This window comes from Astatotilapia calliptera, chromosome 3 (genome assembly GCF_964374335.1).
Source record: "Astatotilapia calliptera chromosome 3, fAstCal68.1, whole genome shotgun sequence".
Lineage (NCBI taxonomy): Eukaryota > Metazoa > Chordata > Actinopteri > Cichliformes > Cichlidae > Astatotilapia > Astatotilapia calliptera.
Genome location: NC_137424.1, coordinates 60,076,633 through 60,103,527, shown reverse-complemented (window position 1 = coordinate 60,103,527; position 26,895 = coordinate 60,076,633). Strand labels below are relative to the sequence as shown.

Here is a 26,895-nt window from a genome sequence, read left to right as displayed (position 1 = left end):
ATCTTCAAGTTTGTCTTTTGAAACGTTAATTTTATTTAAATCCGTTGCTCACGTGTAAAGTACACAGACGGGGTCTTTGCTCAACTCGTCTGAGGCGTGTCTCACTAAGCGCTACATGCTAGCATCCTGCTAACCGAGCTACCCTTTACACGCTGTGCTTTAGAAAATAGGATACTCGTTAAAAAAATACTCCGCAGATATTGATAGATAGACGAACACTGCAAATATAATGTTGTAAACGAAAACGGCCTTTGGTGAAGTGGTAAAATACACCATGAATAAAGCCATAGAGTGAATGGCTGCCATGGTTGCAGAACGGCCTGATTTATTGACAAGAATGGGGAAGAGTGAGGTGAAGTGAACCAAAGCCACAAAACACGGTCAGACAAGGCGGCAAAAGGGCAGTGATCTGTCCGTCAGTATGAAGTTGGTGTGTGCTTTGGTGAACAAAAACTCCAGACTGGTAGCAGGAAGATGGGAGACTCGTGTTTCACTGGAATAGTGGTGAATTAAAACATCCTTTGTTGGGGACATTTAGGTGTAAATGCATCCATACAGGTGAGACAGAGGCAGACCAGACAGTGAAGAAAACAAGGCAAACATTAGAAATATTAAAACGGAAATATAGGATTAATATAACATACAATTGGGGAAAATGTAAGGAACACAATGTAAATGATATTGTAAAGTCATTAAAACAGCATACTCTGATTAAAAGAAACATAATTGGGTAGGATGATGATGATGATAATAATAATAATAATAAAAAAAAATGTACCAGATGGTATACTTGTAGCCAGAACTTAACAACTATAAAGTTGTAGCATGCCAGACCATCTTGATTGAATGTAACTTCGCCAATTCAGGCTGAGGCAGCAGCTACATGTAGGCAAGTCCTACCAGTGACAGCTGGGACGTCAGGTGACCGAAGAGCTGGATGCGCACGGCAACAGGTGAGTGAGTCAGGGATGCTCAGATATCTAATGTGATTGGCTACTAACAGTGACAGTGGCTAATAATGTAATATGGAAATACAGTACTCATTGTGCTACATGAATATAAAATAAGACTGTAACAGAAGTAATGCTAATATCTCAACAAGTCAGAGTTACACTCCGATCAAACTGTGATGCCCAAGTCTAGAAAAAAGCAGCAAATAGGTTTCTGCAGCTCCACCTGTAAACAAACCTAATACAGATCCATCCTGTATTATCCTGAAGCTGTGGAGCCGAGTGAGAAGATTTGTTTTAATGTTTATGAATGTGAACGAAAATTCAAGACTGTCAAAATTAAATCTCTGTCACTGATCTCCAAACTTTAGATCCTCAGGACTCGACTCTAAAAAAGAGAGAAGAGTCATTTTCTCTGTATTTTTTTTTTAAATTAGTTTGTCTGGTAATTTATTTTCCTCATGAGCAACAGATAAAAGGAGCATTTGATACAACATGACCTTCAGTTGGTAACGATAGTCCCATTAGAGTAAAGAACATGAGGACAGGCCTGCTTTACGGTAGGCTTAACTTGTGATTGACAGGGGACTGCTGTATCTGTTGATGGTGATGGACAAAACGCTCATTCAAAACACTTTAAAAGGAAGTTGATCACTGTAGCTCAGGGGTGTCGAACTCCAGGCCTCGAGGGCTGTAGCTACTTTTAAAGTCTGTTTGTCGCCCCCTACAGGCCTGCAGGACATTAACAATAACTCCCACTGACTGCAGCAGTCACAGAGGCTGCAGAGACGTGTTTGTACGTAGGAAGCGTAGACTCACACTCATGTGTGGAACAAATCAGTGACAACGTTTACTGCTTTAAAACAGAAATCAGAAGGTGGCCTCTAGTGTCCAGCTCTGGTATTGCACTGAAAAGATGAGTCAGAATTAAGGTGAACATCAACATTTCATCTCCAGTAAAACAAGTGAAGCTTTTATCATCTCTCATTTAATTTTAAAATTTCTTACATCTTCTATCTTACATTCGGTAGTAAAAGACATGTCTACTTAATTACAGTGACACATAATGAACATGGAGCATTAAAGTTCCTGTTTGTCTGTTCAGCAACACAGTGAAGACACTGTAAATGTAAAACTTTAAGACTTAAAAATGGACCAAAGATTTAATAAAAATTAATAAATAAAACCGTTGGAACACTTTTACACTCACAACTCTCAGCACTAAACTGAAAACATGATCACAAATCAGACTAACCTTTACAGACTGAACATCGAGTCCTGACCAGCAGGAAGTTTAACATTAAACTTAATGAATTATTTGTAGCTTTAAAAATCCAGAGATGTAAATCACCTTGTTTTGGATGTTTATAAAGTGCAGCAGATGATTAACGAAGGGTGTTTAAAGTAATCAGCTTATAGCTCAGGTTCTCTCAGATAGTAAAGATGAAAGAAAACAAAAAACAATCAGAGCTCATCAGCTGTGGTAACAAAGTCTGCTTTCATACAGTGAGATCAGTAAAACAAAGGAGTTCTCCTTATGAGCTCCATAAATTCTCTTTCTGTTACTTTAAAACTTGTTGGTGCTTTTCCAGTCTTCTGTGTCACCAACACAATTTTCAGGTGACTCCCCCCGAACTTTCCACATGAACTGTGCTGGAAATATCCACTGTCATCTGTAATGAATGCAAATGGAATGGAAAAGACTGCTTGTTTGGGAATGATCTATGTCAGCCCAGCACAGTGATGATCAGGAAGGATTTTAACCCTTTAATTAGTCCATCAGAGACACTTTGAGGTCTCACTGAAAGGTTTAAGTTCACCTTTAACAAACAAACAAAGAACCAGTAAGTAAATTCATTAAACACGCTGACAGTGAGGCAGAGGAGTATTTCTTCTCCAGGCTGAACTTCACAGTTTTGTATTGAAGGAGGAAATCCATCAGTTTCACTGCTTGATGTTTCCAAGCAGATCCTCCAGAGTCTGACAGCAGCAACTCTGACTGAAGACGTCTGTAAGAAATATTTCCTGTTTAGATCCTCTGATCTTCCACTCTGGGTTTTCTTGTACGTCACTTTGTTTGTCTGAAAATGAGCTCAATAAATAAGCTGGATGAGGCTCGAATCTTCAGCTGGGGTCAAAGTTCAAGTCAATCTCACATCCTTTTGTAGGAGTGACCTTATGATGATCTCAGTGCTGCTGGGCCCGAGTGTCACCCTGTGGTTGATGGTTTGAATCCAACATAAATGTTAAGATCCAGGAAAGATAAATCTCTCTCAGCTCCATTAAGACCAACGCTCCTTTGAGTACAGCAGCTAGACTGGTAGTGGTTGTTTTTGTGTCTCATCATCCTCTGGATGCTTCTGCTGAAAGAAGTAGAATAATGAGTCAGTCTGACGGTGCAAGAAGCAACAACATGTTTGTTTGTTTCTTACTTTACGTTTCTGCAAGACGTGGAGAGAAATATGCAGCAAAACCAGCGAGAGCCAAAACTAATGTTACGGTGATGACAACAATGACCACAGGGACCCAGGATCGACCTGCTGATGTAGAAAAAAAAGAAAAAGGAAAAAAAAGAGCTCACCACAAATACACAACCTAAAGAAGAATGATGCAGAGAAAAGTTGGACTGTCTTCTCACCATGTCTCTGAGTCATGTCCTCAGGATCTGGAGTTGGGAAAAGCAGCAGTGTCGTTGTTGAGGTTTTAGCAAATTTTGCATCTAGAAAACCACAAAAATCAGTTGAGTCATAATAGGTACAAGAATAAAGACGTAAGAACCAGAATGTTGACATTTGAGTTTTGAACCACAGAATAACATTGAAATGTTCAAGTTGGTGCTAATGTCCAAAAAGATGTCAACGTGAATTTCTTTTAAATTATTGTCACATTTTAAGCAGCTCACATGGTGATGGCACAAACTTGCAGTCCCACAACAACATGCTGCTCTTTTTCCCACACATCAAACTGATGATCTTTGAGTTTTTTGGATCTTCAGTAAACAAACTTCACAATGACTCAAACTTGTGCCCAACTCTTGTTTTAAAGTCATTGAAGATGAAAAATTTGAACACAACTATGCATGTATATAAAATGGAAATATGTGTGTACAAGGAAAAAAAAAATACTCATAACAGCTGTGAAAAGAGAAAAATTATTTTGTTTGATGTTAGATTAATAAGTACATTCTTATCTCAATTTCTGGTCTAAGATCACAGTGATCACATGTGTATAAATGAATTTTCTTACCAGAGACGGTGAGTCTGCAGCTGTTGTAGCCACTGCCGTAACCTGTGTCCACCTCACACAGGTACAGACCCGAGTCCTCAGTCCTGAGTCTGGACAGCTGGAGTCTGATTCGTCCTTCTCTGAGGGCGTCTTTGTCACTCTGGACTCGTCCTGAAAACTTTTTGTCCTGAACCTCTGAGAACTCGACACCATCACGAAGATAATACAGAGTTAAGTCATTATTCAGGCTACAGAGGATCTTCAGTGCTGAGATGGACGTGTCTGGTTTGGTGGTGAACGTCCACTCCAGTGTGATGTTGTGGTTCTCCTCTGCCTGATAGGAGCTCTGTGTCACATCCACTACAAACGATCCTGTTGAGGAGACAGAGAGGAGCAGACACTCTCACAACTTTATACAACTTGTGTTTTTTTCCCCCCTGACATGTTTCTGTCCATATTGTACATTACCGACATATATTCTACCAATAGTAAACTGACAATAAATAACATTGAATTAGAGTATCTGAAATTATGTTTCTTGAGTAAGCACAAACTATCCTGGATTCCACATTTTAGGTAAGTTAAAAGGCAAAATTTCAAAGTCTCTCTCAATGCTCTGTAAAGTTAAAATCTCTGAAATCAAACATTATTATACTCTGTATTGTTCTATTATACTTCTGTATATGATATACTGTGTAAATGTGGGGAGACACCTGTAAACACACCATCCAATATACATTCTGCAAAAAAGAACAACAAGGATCATAAATAAAACCAACTCAAAAGAATTATCAAATCTACTTTTCCTTAAATGTCATATTCTTAAATTTAAAGACTTTGTTGACAATGTTCAAAGCAGAAAACAAATATTTGGTCCACAACATTCAGAACTTGTTCAAAATAACACCAAATACTAATGACCTGAGAGGAATCCATAGCCAGTAGTACGGACTAATGTAAAATATCACAGTATTACAGTCACAGGAGTTGGTGTGTGGGACACCTGTAAAGGTGATGAATTATACTGAAGTCTTTTCTTCATTTTTACAGCTAAAGTAACCCAAGCTTAAAATTTTAATCAAGGTGTTTGTCACATAGAAATAACTCCATATGAAGCAATGTCCAAACACAGTAACCATTCTGAGATACTAGTAGAACAACAGCCAACAGTATAACTCCACGTTTTACTCTGGCCATCCTTGTTCCACCTACAGATGATTTAATCCAAACATTTCCAACATTTTGTGTTCAAGCTTCAGCTCGGCCTCCAGTCTTTTTGTCAATGACACGTCTCCAAACATACATCTCACCACCATCTTTTAAAATGTGTAAACTAATGTATAAAACAAAATTCAACTAGAAATATAAATGTAAAAGACTGCTGCGATTTTATATTTATAAAATGTCCATAACAGTGCTGGATTGACCTCAAAGCACTCCACATGGAGAACATTATTTTACTTGTTTAAAAAAAAAAATAGTTTGAGAAATAAACTGTGCAGCGTGTGAATATAAAGCCGTGGAACTATTGAGCTGTCCTTCATTGCATTCTTTGTAGGAAAATGTGAAACGATGCAGTGATTTATTGAAATGTCTGCTAACATTCATGAAAATACAGTAAATAAGATAAATACAGAGTCTGTACAATAATAACTGGAAACTTACCTCAGCTAAATGAGGAGAAGACTGAAGTTCTTGTTTGTGCTCCTAAAAATTTTGTACCTAGTGTTATGGAAAACTTGGGTCCACTTGCTACATTTGCCAAACCGTCTATCAGGAGCCTTGGTGTTAGTATTGACTCAGCCCTGACTTTGGATGCCCATGTAAAATCTTTGGTTCGCTCCTGTTTTTATCACTTGAGAAATATTGCTGAGTCGCGCTCCGAATTAGAAATCGTCATTCATGCATTTGTTTCATCTCGTCTGGACTATTGTAATTCTTTGTTTACTTGTTTATGTAAAGCCTCTTTGGAGCGTCTGCAAGTTGTTCAGAACGCTGCTGCAAAGCTTCTGACCAAGTACTCCCATGTCACACCCCTGCTGATTCAGCTGCACTGGCTCCCCGTTAAATTCAGAATCCAGTTTAAGTCCATGGACAAGCACCAACATATATAAGTGAACGTTTACATCCATACATTCCCAGCAGGTCCCTGAGGTCATGTGACCAGGGCTTGCTTGCTGTCCAACACACGAGGCTGAAAACAAAAGGCGACAAAGCTTTTGGAACTGTGGCCCCCAGATTGTGGAACTCTCTCCCTTTGAGCCTGAGATCTGTGGACTCCGTGGTCGCTTTTAAAAAACAGCTAAAAACTCATCTTTTTAAATTTGCTTTTGGTTGATTTTTATTTTTAGGTTTTAGCTTCTGTGAAGCACTTTGTGATTTTATCTTGAAAGGTGCTATATAAATAAAGTTTTACTTACTTACTAATGAACTAGAAAGTCAGTATTTGTTATGACCACCTTTGTTCTTAAACACAGCCTGAACTCCTAGGCAGTTTTGTCATTTCTTTAAATAGTCTTCAGGAAAATTTCCCTAGCCTTTATTTCTTTGGACTATTTGTCTCCACATTCAGTGTTTTCTTATCCAGAGTCTCAACAAACCTGCTCTAACTGGAAATGCCATCTCCATTTTTAAAATCATCAAAAATTAAAAACACTGTCACATTGGAAAGATGCAACATGCAAAAACTGGCTCAATACCTACAATCAATTTTAGCATCAGTTAAAAAAAAGACAAACTAAAAGTAGAGTCTGTAATAGAAACACATTATTTACCTCTAACTGAACCCAAGTGGAGCATTAAAGTCCACAGTGGGACCATGAAGAAAGGCATGAAATCCATGTTGTCATCTTGTTAACAGTCTGTGGGGAACCAGCTCTTCTTCCTCCTCATCATCATCATCATCACATTCAGGCTGCAGACAAAAAGATAACTGTTACGTCTCAACACAGACATGCTGCTCAGTTTATATTGACACTTTGATTGTAAAACGACATGACGAATAAAATTTAGTTCAGCAGCTACGATGCTGACCAGCTACTAATGTTAGCAGGTGGCTGAGAGCAACAACTACACCAACAGAAATCTACTAGATCTAAGAATGCGAGGGGAAACCTGAGCGACACCTAATATCTCTGATTTATTGAAAACTAAACTGAAATCAGAAAAATATAAGACAGTAAGAACGTCAGTGAGCAGCATACAGAGATAATTTACAGGAACATGCTTTAGAAATCCACACATACCATGATATATGTTTTTATTTATTCTGAACATGAAACTGTTGTCAAATCTGGCAAAATCAAACGTTGCTGGATTAAAACCTGCTTTTTCCTTAAATGTAATTGGGTGTAGGAGACCGACTGATCCTCTGCTACATGGAAACATCATCATGGATTTCTGGCAGTGAATATTTTACCAATTGTGTTTGCAAGAGGAGTTGACTTCTTGAGCTCTGGTAAACATCACATTAGCGTGAAAACCATAAATTAATGACTGAAATTTGGTTGAATCCAGTGACGTCAGTAAAGAGATTTACCTCTAGGACAGAAGTGTTACCAGAACAGCATTGAAGGCTCAGGCATGCATCAATAATTTATAATACTTTAGTTCAGTTTGTTCATGATTAAGATAAGATAAGATAAGATAACCTTTATTAGTCCCACACGTGGGAAATTTGTTTTGTCACAGCAGGAAGTGGACAGTGCAAAAGTTATGACGCAAAAATTAGAATACAATAAGAATAAATACAGTACACAGCTGTACAGAATAGAATAAAATAATATACTATATACAGTAGAATAAAATAGAATAAAAATATACAATAAGATAAAAATAGAATACGAATGCTATATACAACTGAGTAAAAATACAACAATGCCAGAAAAGATTATTGCACTTAGTGTTATTGCACATGTGTGGATGTGTGTGTTTGTTCAGTTAAAGTCTTTGTTGTGGAGTCTGACAGCAGTGGGGAGGAAAGACCTGCGAAATCTCTCCGTCCCACACCGTGGGTGCCGCAGTCTCCCACTGAAGGAGCTGCTCAGTGCTGTCACAGTCTGCTGCATGGGGTGGGAGATGTTGTCCAACAGGGATGACAGCTTAGCCGCCATTCTCCTGTCACTCACCACCTCCACTGGGTCCAGAGGGCATCCTAGAACAGAGCTGGCCCTTCGGATCACCCTGTTCAGTCTCTTCCTGTCCCCAGCAGAGATGCTGCCGCCCCAGCAGACCACACCATAAAAGATAGCAGAAGCCACCACAGAGTCATAGAAGGTCTTCAGGAGTGGGCCCTCCACCCCAAACGACCTGAGTCTCCGCAGCAGGTACAGCCTGCTCTGCCCTTTCCTGTAGAGGGCGTCTGAGTTATGAGTCCAGTCCAGTCTATTGTTCAGATGAACACCAAGGTACCTGTAGCTGTCCACAGCCTCAATGTCCATACCCTGGATGTTCAGTGGTTGCAGTGGAGAATGCTTGTGCCTGCGGAAGTCTACCACCAGCTCCTTGGTTTTACTGGCGTTGATCTGGAGGTAGTTCAGCTGGCACCAGTCCACAAAGTCTTGGGTCAGACCTCTGTACTCCTTGTCGTCCCCATCAGTGATGAGGCCGACTATTGCAGAGTCATCAGAGAACTTCTGCAGGAAGCACTGGGTGGAATTGTGGGAGAAGTCTGCAGTGTAGATGGTGAAGAGGAACGGAGCCAGAACCGTTCCCTGTGGGGCCCCCGTACTGCAGACGACCCTGTCCGACACACAGCCCTGAGTCCTCACATACTGTGGTCGGTCGGTGAGGTAGTCCAAAATCCAGGTAGTGAGGTGATGGTCCACTCCAGAGTTCTCCAGCTTGTCCTTCAGAACCGAGGGAAGAATAGTGTTGAAGGCACTGGAGAAATCAAAGAACATGATTCTCACAGTGCTTCCAGCGGTCTCCAGGTGAGCGAGGGAACGATGTAGGAGGTGAATGACGGCATCATCTGCTCCAATGCCAGGCTGGTAGGCAAACTGAAGTGGGTCCAGTGATGAGCTTGTTAGGCGCCGAAGCTGAGCCAGGACCAACCGCTCCAGGGTCTTCATCAGGTGGGATGTCAGAGCCACCGGCCTGTAGCTGTTGAGGTCCTTGGGGCGTGAAGTCTTTGGCACTGGTACAACACAGGAGGTTTTCCAGAGCTGTGGGACTCTTCCCAACCTCAGGCTCAGGTTGAAGAGGTGCTCCATCACCCCACACAGTTGGTCCGCGCAGGACCTGACGACCCTCGAGCTGATGCCATCTGGACCCGCTGCCTTCTTGCCATTAATCCTCCTCAGTTCCCTCCTAACCTGGGTGGTTGAGAGAGACAGGCTGGAGCCTTGTGTTGAGTGTGTATTGGATGCTGTTGTTGGGGGTGGGGGGGAGTGAGCAGGGTGAATAGAGGAGGTGTGAAGTGTTTGAGGTGTCAGAGGTGGAACAGCAGCAGTGGGGGTGGGTGAGTCTGCAGCCGGTGTTGAAGACTGCCTCATGGATGAATCAAATCTGTTGAAGAAATGATTCAGTTCATTTGCCCACCTCACATCCCTCCCAGGCAGAGAGTTCTGATGTTTGTGGCCCGAGATGGTTCTGAGGCCTCTCCAGACTTCACCAACGTTGTTTTGTTGAAGCTGGTTCTCCATCTTCTCCTTCCCATTCCTTATCAGTCCCCTCAACTCTCTCTGCACCCTTTTCAACTCCTCTTTGTCTTTGGATTTGAAGGCCCTCCTCTTCTGCTTGAGGACAGCTTTAATTTCTGGGGTAATCCAAGGTTTGTTGTTGGAGAAACACCGTACAGTCCTGGTAGGTACGGTGTTATCCACACAGAAATTAATATAGTCAGTAATGCATGTAGTAAGGCTGTCGATGTCCTCTCCATGGTCGTCACAGATCACCTCCCACACAGTCGACTCAAAACAGTCCTTAAGAGCCTCCTCGCTCTCCTCTGACCATCTCTGTACTGTGCGGGTGGCTGGTGGCACCCTGCGCACTAAGGGCTCATACACAGGGACAAGGTGCACCAGGTTGTGGTCAGATTTGCCCAGTGGAGGGAGAGGTGATGAACTGTATGCCTCTTCAGCATTGGCATACAGTAAGTCCAGTGTTTTATTGTCTCTGGTTGAGCAGGTCACATACTGGGTGAAGGTGGGCAGTGTGGAGTCCAAAGAGGCATGATTGAAGTCCCCTGATATTATGAGAAGGGCTCTCGGAGATTGTGTTTGCAGTCTGCTGACCACTGAGTGGAGAGTGTCACAGGCTGCATCCGCGTTGGCCGAGGGGGGACATACGCTGTTATGAGAGTCTGCTGGAACTGAGCAGGAAACAAATCTGAGACAGAGGCAGTATGATACTGAGTCAAACCAGACGCTCCGTCTGATCACCTTGTAGGTAGAGACTGCATTATTTGTTCTTCAGCTAAACTAACAAGCTACAAACACAGGTGATTTATGGACTCCGTGCATAAGATCACTACAAATCGCCCTGAGGTGTAAACCATTCTGAGATACCAGAACACAAATTTGTCAACGCACAATCCACACTACAAGGCACATCTGTCATTTTTCTTACTTCCGAACAAAAAACAAAGATCTTCAGATTGAAGGAAATAAGAATGTCAGTTTTAAAACATCAGCTGTTGTCCAGAAATAATTTTGTGCAGATTTCATGTTTGCAGATTTATTTCCAGACAATGATTTTTAAGGGTAGTGAAAACCATAAATCACATAAAATCATAAATTTTATTCATTAAAAATGACCACTGAATGGTTATATGTATTATGTTATATGTATTAACATGACAAATCGTGACACAGACTTCTTATACTCAAAGTGCATGGGCTGCTAGTAAAAGTTAAAGGTGTGGGTAATATTTTGCAGCATAGGTGAGAATAGTTTAACTCTGGACTTACCTGCTGTGACAAACCAGCGATTATTTCACCCACTCCTTAAACATGAACTTGCAGACACGACAGTCATAGTATCACGAAATATTTAACTTTTTCCTGTCCGAGCAAACGATCATACCTGTGTTTTAGGTATATAAGGGCTGTATCCCAATTCAGGGTCTGCAGCCTTACAGGCCGCATTTTAAGGCCGATTACGTCAGCCCATTCATTTCCCTGAATTTCAAGGATGTGGCCCAACATATCCCAGAATGCATAGCGCGGCGGTGGGTGTGGATAATTATTTTTTTTTTTTTAGCAAAAACAGCGGATGAGGGGCGGCCAAAGAGTAAACTTTAAGTACTGAATATTATGTCACTTATTTATGTGCAAATGTTTAATAACGAAGAACATCAGCAAAGTTATGTGACATTAGTGACGTTTGTACTAACTTGGTTTTAAAGCCTTTACTTTAAAATATACGCCGTTCAATAGCTGAGCTTAATCTTACAGAGAATGATCAAAGCTCATGTAGAAACAAACAAACAAATGAACAAAAGATTTTCTCTTTCATTTCTGTTAAACAAAGCTGTATGACACGTTTCCAGCTGTCAGGATCATGGTTGCTAGGCAACCTGGGCAGCGCTATGGAGGCTAGACCGTCCCATTTCACAAGCCTCGCACTTCCGGCCTTAGCGGTCTTTGAGTACGCGGCCCTTGAGGACCGTTAAGGCTGCAGACCCTGAATTGGGATACAGCCAAAGTCCCAAAACTTAACCGAACAGGGTCGGGGAATCACGACGTTTTACGCGTGCGAAAGTTTGCTTTCAGCTGAAAGCAGAGTTTAAGTAAAACATCGGTTTACCTTGAACAGGTATGATTAAGACGAAACCCGAGCACAGAATTAAAGCCCATAGCGAAAGAAAATTAGCTTTTTCACATCCGCCAGTATGTGATTAAAATTCAGTGTAATCTACACTAACATGCAGCTGGTAGCTGGAAACACCCGCTTACACTGTACAGAAGTCCAAGCTGATCAAAGGAGAAACTCCAGTGGGAAACAGTCCTTAAAATAGAAGTTGTTCAGGGACATTAAAGACGATCAAAAGTTCCGTTTGCTGACTGAAGCGAAGCTGCAGTCCAATCGGTCCCTACCAGCTTCGCGCGAATTGTCCAAATGCACTGTGAGGCTCATCAGCTGTATATATATATATATATATATATATATATACACACACACACACACACACACAACTGAGGTCTGGGCGGGATTAAGAAGTCCCATGCCAGTTGCCTTACGCATCATCGAATTTCTTAATCCCGCCCAGGTATGAATATTTGCAACCGTTTTGAGAGGGGGGAGAGAGAGAAGGCGCTCACAAATACCAGAGAGAGGGGGGGGGGAGAGAGAGAAGGCGCTCACAAATACCAGAGAGAGGGGGGTGGGGAGAGAGAAGGCGCTCGCAAATACCAGAGAGAGGGGGGTGGGGAGAGAGAAGGCGCTCGCAAATACCAGAGAGAGGGGGGTGGGGAGAGAGAAGGCGCTCGCAAATACCAGAGAGAGGGGGGTGGGGAGAGAGAAGGCGCTCGCAAATACCAGAGAGAGGGGGGTGGGGAGAGAGAAGGCGCTCGCAAATACCAGAGAGAGGGGGGTGGGGAGAGAGAAGGCGCTCGCAAATACCAGAGAGAGGGGGGTGGGGAGAGAGAAGGCGCTCGCAAATACCAGAGAGAGGGGGGTGGGGAGAGAGAAGGCGCTCGCAAATACCAGAGAGAGGGGGGTGGGGAGAGAGAAGGCGCTCACAAATACCAGAGAGAGGGGGGTGGGGAGAGAGAAGGCGCTCGCAAATACCAGAGAGAGGGGGGTGGGGAGAGAGAAGGCGCTCACAAATACCAGAGAGGGGTGGGCAGTGTTGCAGTTTTCAGACCCCTTAGCGTCTCTTTTTTCCTAAAGAAAGTCGCTTAAAAAAAAAAAAAAAAAAAAAAAGGACGTGAAAGCGCAATGTTGGACAACGTCACCTTGTCATAGGCCGTGTTTTATCAGTGCGTTGGGTTGCTTCAAGTGAGAGAACAGTGAAAGCAGTATGGGAGAACTACCAAGCTCAGCAGGTACACTTTACAAGTGCTGCTGCTGATACCAGCAGGGACTCAAGAGAGAGCAAAATACAAATTAGTTTATAATTTATTTTATATACATTTTGTGTAAAAAAAAACTTTACAAGTGCTGCTGCTGATAGCAGCAGTGACTCAAGAGAGAGCAAAATACAAATTAGTTTATAATTTATTTTATGTACATTTTGTTAAAAAAAAAATTTCAATACCTTTTTGCACATTTTATTTATGTTCAGTAGCTCTTTCTAGCTCAAGCAAATCCACAAACTAATAAAATGATTTATTATTTTGTATAAGGTTGTCTGTTGACTGTTGTATATAAAACCCATTCAATATAGTTGTTGTTACCTCAGGGGAGGCGGAAAAAAAATAGAGTACCGGCACCTCTTTTGGGCCACTTAAAGCACTGATCATCGGACTTCTTAATCCTGCAATTGGAAGTCACATGCTTGTTGCTTTACGCATCATCGGACTTCTTAATCCCGCAATTGGAAGTCACATGCTTGTTGCTTTACGCATCATCGGACTTCTTAATCCCGCAATTGGAAGTCACATGCTTGTTGCCTTACGCATAATCGGATTTCTTAATCCCGCCCAGGTATGAATATTTGCAACCGTTTTGAGGTGGGCGGGGGGGGGGGGGAGGAGAGAGAGAGAGAGAGAGCTCACAGAGAGAGAGAGGGGTGGGGAGAGAGAACGCGCTCACAAATACCAGAGAGGGGTGGGCAGTGTTGCCAATTTAGCGATTTTGTCGCTATATTTAGCCAGTTTTCAGACCCCTTAGCGTCTTTTTTTCTAAAGAAAGTTGCTAAAAAAGACGTGAAAGCGTCTCAACAAGCAGCAGGTGCTGTAACGCAGTCAGTTCTTCTTTTACTCTTTTACTCTTATGCTGTTTTGTGGATCACAAGGTTTAAAACCACACACACACACACACTCTCTCTCTCTCTCTTTCGGGTCACTTGCCGGTCCAAGCCCAGGTAAAGGAGCAGGGTTGGAATTGTGACATTAAAAAAACAATAATTGCTAAAAGAAATTTAATTTGTCGTTCTAAATAAACTCTAAATGCATTTAGGACGTTTTTTTACTCACTTTATGTCTCTTCCACGATGTTATTTCTGTCTCCAACAACATAGGTTACAATTAGATTAGCATGATCAATTATGCAAATTAGGCTATGACGTCATTTAGCGACTTCTAGGACAACCAATAGCGATTTTCCTTACTGAGGAGTTGGCAACACTGGGGGTGGGGAGAGAGAAAGCAAGAGAGAGCGAGCAGAACAACTTGCCCAACACTGCTTAGGAATGTGAACATTCACTGACTTCCTCCACAGTCTTCATACAGATGCTTGTGGGGGGTGTTTAACTCACTGAAACTCTTTGGACAGCAGCTACACACCTCAGTGACGACTCCTGAATGAGATATTGAGAGAAATGCTATGAACACATTCTTCATCACACTGAAATAGACTGACTAATAAAACTGCTGCATTATTAAAGACAGTTTTGTTTCATATCAGTCATGTGGTCTTATTTTGCTCTTCCCTTTCAGCCAGGATTGTGACAGTACAGAAAATGAAATCTTACCTCAAACATATGCTTTTTTAAAGCATTGCAGTATCAGCGTCTGTGGTGCAGGTTTCCTCTGTCTGCTGTTTCCAGACAGACCTGCTGGAGTCTGACCTGTGGCACCATTTGATACTCAGATATGCACCAGCATAAAACCAAGAAAACTTTGAACTATTCGAAATAAAATGGGCAGCAAAACACAGCTGTTTCCCCCATCACGTTGTGTTGTGGAATTTGATTACGTACGTGTTACATGAGCATTTCTTGTTCGATGGAACCAGCAAGGAAGAGATTTTTTTTTTTTTTTAAATCTCATCTCTTCTAATAAAGTATGCACACAGTAATCCGATCGTTAAGTCTGACGTCACTAGCCGTGTCTGGACCTAAACTCCGCTGCAGGTCCATATATCAAACGATCACTATGGCATTACTGAGAGTTGAAAAACTGTCTAAAGTCTTTCATCTTTAATAAAATGATCAGCGTTCTGCTCTACCAGGTGTAACAATTGAGTTTAACATCCAGGCATCCATGAAAATGGAATTTATGACATTTAATGGAGTTAGAAGTTAGCATGGAGTTAGCTCGCTAGCTTCTATCTAAATACAATATAGCATGTCCTGACTGTGGGGTTTTGGAAACAAATTCAAACGTACAGCTCTGCTATCACTTCCAACATAAATGAAGACAGAAAACTAAACAGCAGTGACGTTTGTAGGGTTACTGAAGTTTGGCTAGCTGGTATATAATGATGTGCTACGTGACCGCTAGCGACACAGCTATGTTAGCATAATATAAACAAGCTAACTTTTTTTCCACTCGATAAAAGTTAATGTGAGTGTTCTCGGTGGTCAGGAACAAATGTAATCGCATGGCAGGATGCTGTAAAAGGACCAAACTTCAGCCAGGAGAACAACTGAGATAATCCATCCACAATACGAGGTTAGTCATTCATATACTGCTGCATGGGCTGGGCTGTAGTTACATCCTAAGGTTTTAAAAACTGAGCTTAAAGAAATGATTCGTGGTAATAAAAGCCGAGGGAGGTCAACAGTGATTACTGACTGTTTTAGGAGCTTTTTGAGATTAAATAGAAGAAAATACAAAATATTAAACATGTTAACAACACAAAAAAGCCATATTAAACGCAGACTAGTTTAGGCCCGGAAGTAGGATTCGTCACGTCATCACTTAACGACCGGATAAATATCACGAATGATAAGCACCATAATATAAATAAACAACATCCTATAATCTGATTTCTGTCTTTTTAGTTTATTAAAAAGTGAAGCACCACACACATTAGTTTGTGTCATTATCCAGATGTATTACGCAGTTACTAGGGGTTGGTTTTGATTATCGATTACAATCGATTGTAGCTTGGTTAACGTGATATCGATTATAAATTTATTTTGCCTGAAAAGCCAGAATCTCACGCTAAACCTCACTACATTTCAACAACCACCAAACAGCTAAAACAGTAAATGAGAGCAGGAACACGGATTCTGCACAAAGACGTAAACACAAAGCGCGGACCCGCGGATCAGAATCAGTGACATGTCACCTTTCTCACCCGACGGCACGGACACGGTCGGGGCTGAAAGCCGACAGCTCGCTGACGCTGGTGTTTCGGCGGGTCCACGCTTTGTGTTTACGCCCTTTTTGCGCCGATTCTGAAGCTGCAGGTTTTATCTCTCTCCAAACAATACTGACTGGATCTTCTTTTGCTGCTGGTTCAAACTACGCTTCACATAAACATCATCATGAATTCCCTCTGACTTTTGCTGTTTTGCTTCCACCACGATAAAAATCCCACTTCATGCACAGCTCTCTCTCACACAGTACTTCAAGAACAGTTTCCCCATCTAAAAATCTGTTTTCTGGGTTATTCGCTTGCTTGTTACGCACAAGTCTGCCGCTGTTTACAGCGCTGTCGGTCGCTTTCTACTGTTCAATAGGCTACTGATCAAATTTTACCTTTTTAAAATTATGCAAAACGCTCAGCTGTGTCGCTAATGTGGAGCAGGGAAATTATTTTACTGCTATTGTTAAATAATTGTCATCATTACCATTGCATTAATAATATAATCTGGAGTTTATATTGTGTTTAGAGGTTTAAACAGTGTGTCTTTCAGAAAGGCTAAAAGTAACAGGACAGGAAACAGGCTTGGAGAGTTTTGCAGAAGCAGGAAGTTATTTTGAGCAGCAGGCTAAGACGAGGCTTTAACAATGTAACAGATAGCTTTAAGAAGGCCTTAAGCAGTTATGACTATTTTATACACAATGCATATCTGTGCTTATTAAAGAGTTGGAGCTCGGTCAATTAATTGGGGGTCGGAAGCTTTGTTCGGCGCGATGTTCGGACAATCTATTGTGCAAGTGACTTGGAGCCATAGAAGGAATTGCAATACATGCTTACAAAACACTTATATATCAGATCATTTTATATTAAGGTTTTAGTAGAGGTTCTTGGTTAAAACATTTATTTAGTAGAAGACATACACATAGTCTCAGTGAGCTTCTGGTCTAGTGAAAGGTCAGAAGTGCAACAGGTGAATTGAGAAAGAGCATTTGAGGACGAGACACAGCAGGTTGGAGGTGAAGAGGTGACACAAAGAGCATGTGAGGTCAACACATACACACACATTAGTTAGATTTATTTAGAGGAGAGATTAGTCATGTCTGGTTGTAACTGCAAAAGTGTCTCGGTAAAAGAGGAACCGTCCTTGTTGTCTCGGCAAGAAAGAGGAACAATTCACTTTAAGATAAGAACGGAAAGTACCAGCCATGAAAATAGAAGATGATTTTCTGGGTGAAAAGCCATGGTGGTGTTGATCTGATCTATGTATAAAATGTATCTGTGACGCATGAAGGGGCGTCAGTAAATCAAACCCTGATGCTATAAAATATCTGTTTATGCTTTGATTAAGTCGAGGACTACTGGCTGTCTGCGTACAGAGTGTCTTCCCACACGTGTGTTCATTAAAATCATTGTTGGACCAAGATCCTCTGGACCATGGGTGGTTTGTACTCTCCCTCCTCAATTTTGAACCTTAACACTAATAAAACATCTGTAACTTTGCTTCACTTCAGCAGCATCAGGTAATGTTCATGTGTTGATTAATGGTTTTCTTTCGTTTTTGATCCACTGCAGAATATTTTTATAAAATCCCAGGCCAAGAAAATCAGCTTCATGTTTTTTGTGTTTTATCCTCAGTTACTTTGACACAAAGGCATCTGCTGTGATGCTTACACCTTTGATAAAGTCTCGCAAGTTTCAGCTTTTTTATAGATATAAAAAAAATGTACTGATGCATGATGTGAATTATAATATAATTATAATATTTCTGACTGTCTGAGGCAAAATTTCCCCGATTCAAATCGATTCTACAAATCAGTGATGATAACAGCCCTAACAGTTACACAATCATACCAAAACTGACCCGATAGTTTCCACTTTCTCTTTTGGATCAAACATACTGTTAGAGGAAAAATGATTCTGTGTTTTTTTACCTTCTTTTAAACGTACAAAGATGCCCTTTGTCTGTGTTTAGATTAGTTTAGTAGAAGTGTCTTTTTCACTTTCCCAGCAAGGACATATTGTTTCAGATTGTTTTATCTTTCCTAGCTCTCTGCTGACTAGACTAGCACCATATATGGAGTTGTTTTATTTTATCTGTTTATTATTTTCTTAACCTGTTCTCACTGTCTCTGTGATCTGTGCCTATAAAGAATGCCAAGCCACTGTCCATGGCGTGGGTTGTTCTCAGCAGCTCACCCGTGTACACGTTTAGCACAGAAAGTAACTTTGTCTCATTGTGTCTTTATTCCTCCTGGGTTTTTGCAGGGTTTTCTCCCAACACATACTGAGACAATATTCGGGATAAATAACCACAAAAACAATTTGAGTTTAGAGGTTTACACATCACATTATAATCACAGAGCATGTTTCACTTGAATTGTCCACTTGATGGCGCAGTAGAGCAAATGAATCATCACAATGCTTCGAACCATGAGTCGACCAATTGGATGGAAAGCTCCAGTTCATCACGAGGCTTCATCCCACCATCACTAGTTGCAACAATAAAGAACACAACAACCGAACAAAAAACTCCACACCACAAAGAGGAAATTCCAGGGGCCCACAAGCTCACCCTATCACTAGAAAAAGCTAGCTTTACTGCTGCTGAGGCCCACAAGCCCACACTACTCACATAAAGCAGCTACACTGCTTCCACAACATCACACTTCAGGCAGGATACTCACACACCAAGAACACAAAGCTGAGACACCAGAGAAAACCACCCTCCCACATCCAGTTCACCCCCAGCTTATATGACCTCAGAGAGGTGATTGCTGACTGGGCCCAGGTAGTAAATGAGGCCAATGAGCAGCAGCTGTGTCCTATGTAGAATCTAAGTATCCCCTCATGTTACCAGCAGTGACACTGACACTAGCAAAATTTAAAACTAGGCGAAAACAGTCAGAAAAGATGACAAGGGGAAATTGTGAGTGGACTCCACAAGTATAACCATTGTTGTCCCTCTGCTGCTCCTGTTGTTCATTTCATCAACAACCCGCTATGCTAATGCACCGACCACATCAATATCCCAGACATTTCAATGACTTGAGGCTACACTCTGATCAAAAAGTATGACTTTAAATTTTTGAGCAATGAAGGACAATAACCTAACCTGAATTAAAATGAAAAAAGTGCATATTTACCTGAAACACACTCAGTGCTTTTCACATCTGATAAAAACCAAAACTTAATCAAATGGGTGCTGAATGGTACGTTGCTGCTTGCAGGCTCATTAGGAGCATTTTGTGAGTGGCTCAGAAGCATGCAACAGATTTGGGGGAAAGAGAACAAATATAGCTCAAGATTTGTGTTTCTCTGCTTCTAATTTCTTAGATTCATATCTCTACTCTAGAAGCATTTTAGTGTGGGTCAGTGTACATGAGCTCAAACAAAAAGATGAGAGAAGCTTCAGCATTTGAAAATCCTTTTATTGAACCAGCTGTGGGACAAAATACTGAAACATGGAATTAATAATAATAATAATAATAATAATAATAATAATAATAATAATAATAATAATAATAACTGAATTATCAATTGTGAAACAGCTTGCCATGTCTACTGTGACCGATGTTATGTATTATTATACTATTAACAAATATATACACACACAACACAGAATACACACCTTTAATATACTGACACACACACATCTGGCACATCTGCTGGTTTAACACGCAGCTAAAACACAGCTGTACCTTCAGTACTTCACTGGTGTCCTGGTGGATGTTAACAGCTTCATCACATACAAACTTGTATATATCTGAAATGTGGGACACATTTCTAGTTCGTGTTTAACTTTGTTCTACAGACTGAAACACATCGTGTTCACTTCAGGGTCTTTCATTTCCTTCCTCTTTCTTGCTGGATGGACACATTTTGATCTGTGGCTCCCTCTAATGGTAAAATCAGTATTACACAATTAAAACCTATGTGAGATTTTTAGCAGACGTACTTGTGGCATGAATCTGAAAATCCTACATTGTTGTTGAGTTATGATATTTATACTGCACGCCTTCTGGTGTTATGACAACACCTTATTAAAGTCTCACTTCAAGCTCTTGTGGGTCGTTATTTATTTCAGGCTGACGGACGAGATACAGGAAGTCTGTGTTGTGATATTTAAAAAGTGTTACTGACCTTACACCTGAGTGCAGTCAGTACACAATAAGGACAGAAAACAATCACTGACTATGATAAACATGGTGTATGTAGTGACACACTGTCACAGCCGGGCTCACACACTGAAGAGCAACGAGAGACTAGAAGAGGCTCAAACTCAGGAAACAACAAATTATTTACAGAAACAGAAATGTGTGTTTATGAATAAATCAGCCGTCTGATTCAGCTGAAAGACTGAGGAGGAGGTGGAAGCAGATCTTGATTTAGGAGATCGCTGCCATCTACTGGCTGATCTGCAGTGATGCTGTTTTATGAGACCCCTGAAGTTCTCAGAACATTTTATTGGCTGTCCAGTTTCTGCTGCACCACCAACAGGAAATATTTCATCCATCAGCAACATCAAAGTTTGTCTCTTTCAGTCTCAGAGAAATATAAAAGATCAACAAATTTAATTACTTTATACGAATTCAGTTTAAATATATTACATAGTTTAGAATATAGTATATATTTAAACACTTTGGTACAAAACAAATACATTCACTAATAAAACATCATTTTCCAAAACACTAACTTGAGTGTTTTGTTATTGACTCTGTGCACATGTGCAATGTTCATGCACTGACCCTGGATCAGTTTAGTCAAACGTGTTGAGTTTGATGAGCAGCTCACAGCTGGAGCTCTGTGTGTTCAGTCTGAAGGTTTCAGGTAAACCAGCTTGTAGCTCCAGGTCGGCTGCACAGTTTGTGACAAACATCAGAGCTCCGTCTGTTCACATCAGGCTGCTCTCGTCCTTCCTTCTACTCCCACATTTATACTGTTGTCAGTCAGACAACATGCTGTCACACTGAAAACTTCACATCTGCTTCTTCCTCCTCAACAATCTTTACAGTCTGATCTGCAGCTTCAAGGACCTCTCTACTCCTGACTCTGTGCTGCTTTCATTCACATTTAAACCTTCTTCATCAAACCATCAACACTTCCGTGTGTGAGGAGGATTCACTCTGTTTAAACACTGAAAGACAATTTAAAGATTCACAGAGTTATGCTGAAAATGACAAGTTTAACAAACTACAAAACTGTGACTGAAAACAAACTAAATTCTGTTAAAAGTGCTCTGAAAGTTTTATATTTACAGTTTTTATAAAACTTAGAAGAAAATAAACTTTGTCTCTGTTAGACTTACTCGTTCATTGAACCTCAAAATCACGAGGATCAGCACGAAGCAGACAACTACCACAGCAGTGATCAGTCCTGTCCAGACTTTACCTGAAGATGTAACAGACAGTTAGAGCAGCACAGACACAGAAAAACACAATTCAATGTTTATGTTGTGTCAAAAGTAGCACGGTGTGATTATAGAGTGACGACCCAAATGCAGGACTGAAAGATCAGGCTAAACTTAAACAGCAACTTTAATGCTGGAAGTCCTGAACTCATACAAACTTAGGCATGAATTTATAAACATAATAAAAAAAAACTAGAAAAGCCACTACACTGAAAACACTTGATCAGCTGACCCAGGACTGTGACATGGTGTTTATGAAAAGTAGCTTCATAATATATTTTTTAATGAGCGATCACAGGGTTCGATTTAGTCTCCCTCCCAGCAACCAGAAAACTGAACATTGTCTCATGTTTATAGATTTTTTTTAATCAAACCCACTGTAGACTAAGGCTGTAGTTAATAGATATATTTTTGTGTTGTTTACATTATGATTTATTACTAATCTGTTTCTGACATGAATCAGTTCCACTTCTTTCACCTCTCATCTCTCTGTGAGTAAAAACTTTGTTTTTTTCACCTTGAAGAGAACCATCAAGACATCTGCATGAGCACATCTGTCTCTGACTTAACTCTGTTCAGTGAGCTGCAGCACTTTCACCTCAACAATATACAGACTCAGTTTCACAGACGTGGATTAATCGTAGTGCTCCTTTTAGTCTGGAACCAGGATAAATCCATGTCTGAAAAACTGTTTTACCGTCTTGTAAAAAAAATACAGCTGTGAATTTTGGTCTGCATTATGTAGTTAATCTGTACTTTACATAACAACATATAATCACAGTGTTTTTAAAAGTTATAAAGAATTCAGTCTTTTCTTCACCTGTAACTTTGGTCTCTTTATTCGCATCTGGTGTTTGAATAATTGTGGGTGGTTGAGTTGTTTCTGTCGCCTGTGGTTCTGATATAAAAACAAAATACACATATACATCAATAATAAGTAATAATACAGTGAAACAAAGTGACTTAGTAGTCTCACAAATGGAGCTGCACATTCATTATAACATGTGTGTATAGTCAGCATAATCAGCTTAGTAGAAAAGTAGAAAAGTGCATGAGTGCAGAAACAGTCTATGCAAAGTTGTTTGGTCAAAAATCCAAAAATACATCTCAGGAGGAGAGCCACTCCACAGTTGAGCTCTGAGGGCTTTCATGGTACGCTTACACTATAAAGGTGTTTCCAGAGCCACTAATGGAAATGAGCAGGACCCACAACTGAAGTCATGGCAAAAATATGTGCCACCAAACAATGAATATGAATTATTTATATTTTTATGGGAATGAATTAATTTAAAGCTTATTTTCTAGACATATTAAAGTTGATGTGAAATTATTTTAAAACCAATTTGCCCTGATGTTGTGTTTGATCCATTTATACTTTTAGATTTGCGTCACATAAAATTCAAGTCAGTAACATTAGATAATGTTAAAATGTCCAACTTTAAAGCAGAAATAAAAATGCTGACAAACTGGTACAAACGTTTACTTTATAACAACTCTGTAGCTTGTATCTTATATTAATTACTGAACGCTAAATTACCATTTGGTTTATGTTTTTTTGCCATTCTAAAAAACTAAATGTAAGATTTACAGATATCTTTTTATGTTTGGAGTCAACCTTGATCTTCTTTAACAGCTCACAGTGATCACATGTGTATAAATGAATTGTCTTACCAGAGACGGTGAGTCTGCAGCTGTTGTAGCCGCGGCCATAACCTGTGTCCACCTCACACAGGTACAGACCCGAGTCCTCAGTCCTGAGTCTGGACAGCTGGAGTCTGATTCGTCCTTCTCTGAGGGCGTCTTTGTCACTCTGGACTCGTCCTGAAAACTCTTCATCCTCTGAGAACTCGACACCATCAAAAAGATGATAAAAAGTCCAGTATTTATGGCCATTATTCAGGCTACAGAAGACCTTCAGTGCTGAGAGGGACGTGTCTGGTTTGGTGGTGAACGTCCACTCCAGTGTGATGTTGTGGTTCTCCTCTGCCTGATAGGAGCTCTGTGTCACATCCACTACAAATGATCCTGTTGAGGAGACAGAGAGGAGCAGACACACTCACAACTTTATACAACATCAGAACTGTTTTTTTTTCCTGACATGCTCCTGTCCATATTGTACATTACTGACATATATGTGAAATTTCAAACTAATTGAAAATCTTATTGTTTGCTGAGGATACAAACTTGGTTTGACTATAATAAATCAACATTGAAACTGAGTACAAACAAAATTGATAATATTTGGGAATCACACATATTCGATCAATAGAATATATATACACACACATACGTACACACGCAGTATTGTCCCATTAGACTTCCTTGAATTATATATTGTGTAAGTGTGGGGAAACACATACATTCTACAAAGAAGAGCAATAAGGATAATAAGTAAAACCACTTCAAGAGAACCAGCAAATCCACTTTTCCTCAAATGTAATATTCTTAAATTTAAAGACTTGGTTGACGTCAGAACTGCACAATGTACAAAGCAGCAAATAAATCTTTGTCCCACAACATTCAGAACTTGTTCCAAATAAGACCAAATACTCATGACCTGGTAGGAATGCTTATGTTAAGCAAGACAGTAGCAAGGACTACATTAAAATATCCCAGCATTAAATTTGGTCTGCGAAATAAACCGTGCAGCTTGTGAATACAAAGCTGTGGAAGTAGTGAGCTGCATTTTATTGCTTTCAATTCTTTGTAGGAAAATGTGAAATGGATGCAGTGGTTTATTGAAATGTGTGCTAACATTCATGGAAATACAGTAAATAAAGTAAACACAGAGTCTGTGCTATACCAATGAACTAGAACGTAATAGAAACGTTATTTACCTTTAACAAAATCCAAGTGAAGAATTGAAGTCCACAGTGGGACCACAAGGAAAGGCATGAAATCCATGATCCAGATCTTCTTCTTCATCTTCACATTCAGGCTGCAGACAAAAATATAACTGTTACATCTCAACACACAGACATGCTGCATGTTCAGCAGCATGTCAGCCGCTACGATACTGACCAACTACTAATGTTAGCTGGTGGCTGCGAGCAACAACACCAACAACCAACAGAAATCTACTAAGTTCAAGAGTGAGGGGAATCCTGAGCAACACCTAAAAATCTCTAAAACGATTGAAAACTAAACTGAAATCAGAAAAATACAACACAGTGAGCAGCATGCAGAGGTAATTTACAGGAACATGCTTTAGAAATCCCCACAAACCATCATAAATCTGTTTTTATTTATTCTGAACAGGAAAGTGTGGTCAAATCTGGCAAAATCAGACAAAAATCAAATGTTGCTGGATTAAAAAAAACTAAGTTTTTCTTTTCTAAATGAAATTCTGTGTAAAACTGACTGAACCTCTGTTACATGGAAACATCATCACGGTTTTCCAGCAGAGAAGATTTTAGCAACTGTGTTTACAGGAGCAGCTGACGTCTTCATCTCTGATAAACAGCACATTAGTGGGAAAAGCTTAAACAAATGGTTGGAATTCAGTTGAATCCAGTGACGCGTGTCTAGATATTTATCTCTAGGACAGAAAAGTTACAAGCACCAAAACAGCAGTGAAGACTGAGGCATGCATCAATAATTTATAGTTCAGCTTGTTCAAGATTATGGGAGTTTGCTGGAGCTGAGACAGAGGCAGTATGGCAGTGAGTGAAACCAGACGCTCCGGTCTGATCAGCTTGTAAAAGCATTTGTTCTTCAGCACACTACAAACACAGGTGAGCTGATGCATGGCATCAGATCAGTACAGATTACAATAAGGTTAAAACCATTCTGAGATACAACAGCAGCCAACAGTATAACTTCACATTCTATACTATAATTTGCATAAATAGTTCATAGATGAATTCTTGGCCTCTCAGCAGAGAAAAAAAATGCTTCAGTCGGACAGAATGAGCCGAACATTAATCGTATCATATCAAGTTTGGTATCATTACTTTAGTTTCTGTGCTCTACATTCAGCACGAGTCTCTGGGGTGATTCTCCCAGAGCAGTTCACATTGAAATAACTGCAAATGACCTGCAGCCTCTGACTGTGTGGAAGATCGGGGTTTTTACAACTTTGTCGACACACAATCTACAGTACAAGACACATCTGTCATTATTATTGCTTTTGAACAAAGATCCTCAGACTGAGGAAAGAAGATTGTAAGTTTTAAAACATCAGCTGTTGTCCAGAAATAATTCTGAGCAGATTTTATATTTGCAGATTTATTTCCTTACGGTAATAAATATATGTGTCTGAAATCTCTATTACATGATATTGGGATATCATGGGAGTATAGACTGCAGCTCACTAAATCCTGTCTATCCATGTTATACTGTAGCTATATTTTATGTGTGTAATATCATTATTGTAAGCAATGATAGTGACTGTAGCTGACTGAACTCTGGCAGTACATCACATTTTATAGTCTTGTTTTAGGGGTTGACTAACAGTATATGACTTTTTACCCGCAGTGGAAACCATAAATCATTTATTGGTCATTAATAATGTTTATGATTTAGCTACTGTAATATGTATTAACATCATAAATCATGACACAGTCTTCTTCCACTCAATGTGCATGGGCTGCTATTAGAAGTTAAAAGCGTCAGTAATATTTTGCAGCATAGCTGAGAATAGTTTAACTCTGGACCAACCTGCTGTGACAAACCAGCGATTATTTCACCCACTCCTTGCAGACACGACAGTCATAGTACCCACTAAAGTTAGCTTTAAGCTGAAAGCAGAGTTTAAGTAAAACATCGGTTTACCTTGAACAGGTGTGATTAAGAAAGCCGAGCACAAGATTAAAGTCCAGAGTGGAAACGTGTAAGAAGACGAGCTGAGCCGGGACATAACAACAAGTGCAGAGACTGACGGGGCGACTCGGACTTCCTCCTAAACTCTCCTAAACTCCTAAACACGACTGCTGAGTGGCTGTCAGGGAGACGATCTAATTAAGACGTCATGCGTAATTTTGGGGCGTGTCATTGGTCGCCATGAGGACACAACAAAAACATTCCGAGATCTCTTTTGGTTTATCCAGTTGCTAAAGTCCCACACCTCCTGTTTGCGGCTCTGGGACTGAGGTTTACTGGGTTTGTGCCCCGTGTCATGAAACAGAATAACTGAAGCTGTGTTGTAATCACCAGTGACATAGTAGCGTGTAG

At 40.4% G+C, this 26,895-nt stretch overlaps 2 protein-coding genes across 3 annotated transcripts; both read right to left on the bottom strand.

Annotated features, from left to right (window-relative positions):
* Window positions 1–1,928: 1,928 nt before the first annotated feature.
* On the bottom strand, window positions 1,929–12,293 carry LOC113018989 (programmed cell death 1 ligand 1-like). 2 transcript variants are annotated; one of them, XM_080298706.1, is made up of 6 exons: window positions 12,074–12,291; window positions 6,950–7,089; window positions 4,197–4,547; window positions 3,589–3,669; window positions 3,383–3,490; window positions 1,929–3,313 (listed from the first exon to the last, which is right to left on the bottom strand). In XM_080298706.1, the coding sequence occupies exons 2-5, from the start codon at window positions 7,014–7,016 to the stop codon at window positions 3,384–3,386; spliced, it is 606 nt and encodes a 201-aa protein (XP_080154832.1). In that variant the 5' UTR covers window positions 7,017–7,089; window positions 12,074–12,291; the 3' UTR covers window positions 1,929–3,313; window position 3,383. The 2 variants fall into 2 exon arrangements, with proteins under 2 accessions (XP_080154832.1, XP_080154833.1); XM_080298707.1 differs by having other exon boundaries at window positions 1,929–3,490; window positions 12,074–12,293.
* LOC113017194 (uncharacterized) lies at window positions 7,021–26,619 on the bottom strand. The gene is made up of 5 exons (XM_080295846.1): window positions 26,497–26,619; window positions 24,561–24,661; window positions 23,362–23,748; window positions 21,622–21,704; window positions 7,021–7,089 (listed from the first exon to the last, which is right to left on the bottom strand). Exons 2-5 carry the CDS (start codon window positions 24,646–24,648, stop codon window positions 7,021–7,023), a joined length of 627 nt encoding a protein of 208 aa, XP_080151972.1. The 5' UTR covers window positions 24,649–24,661; window positions 26,497–26,619.
* Between the last annotated feature and the right edge of the window lie 276 nt (window positions 26,620–26,895).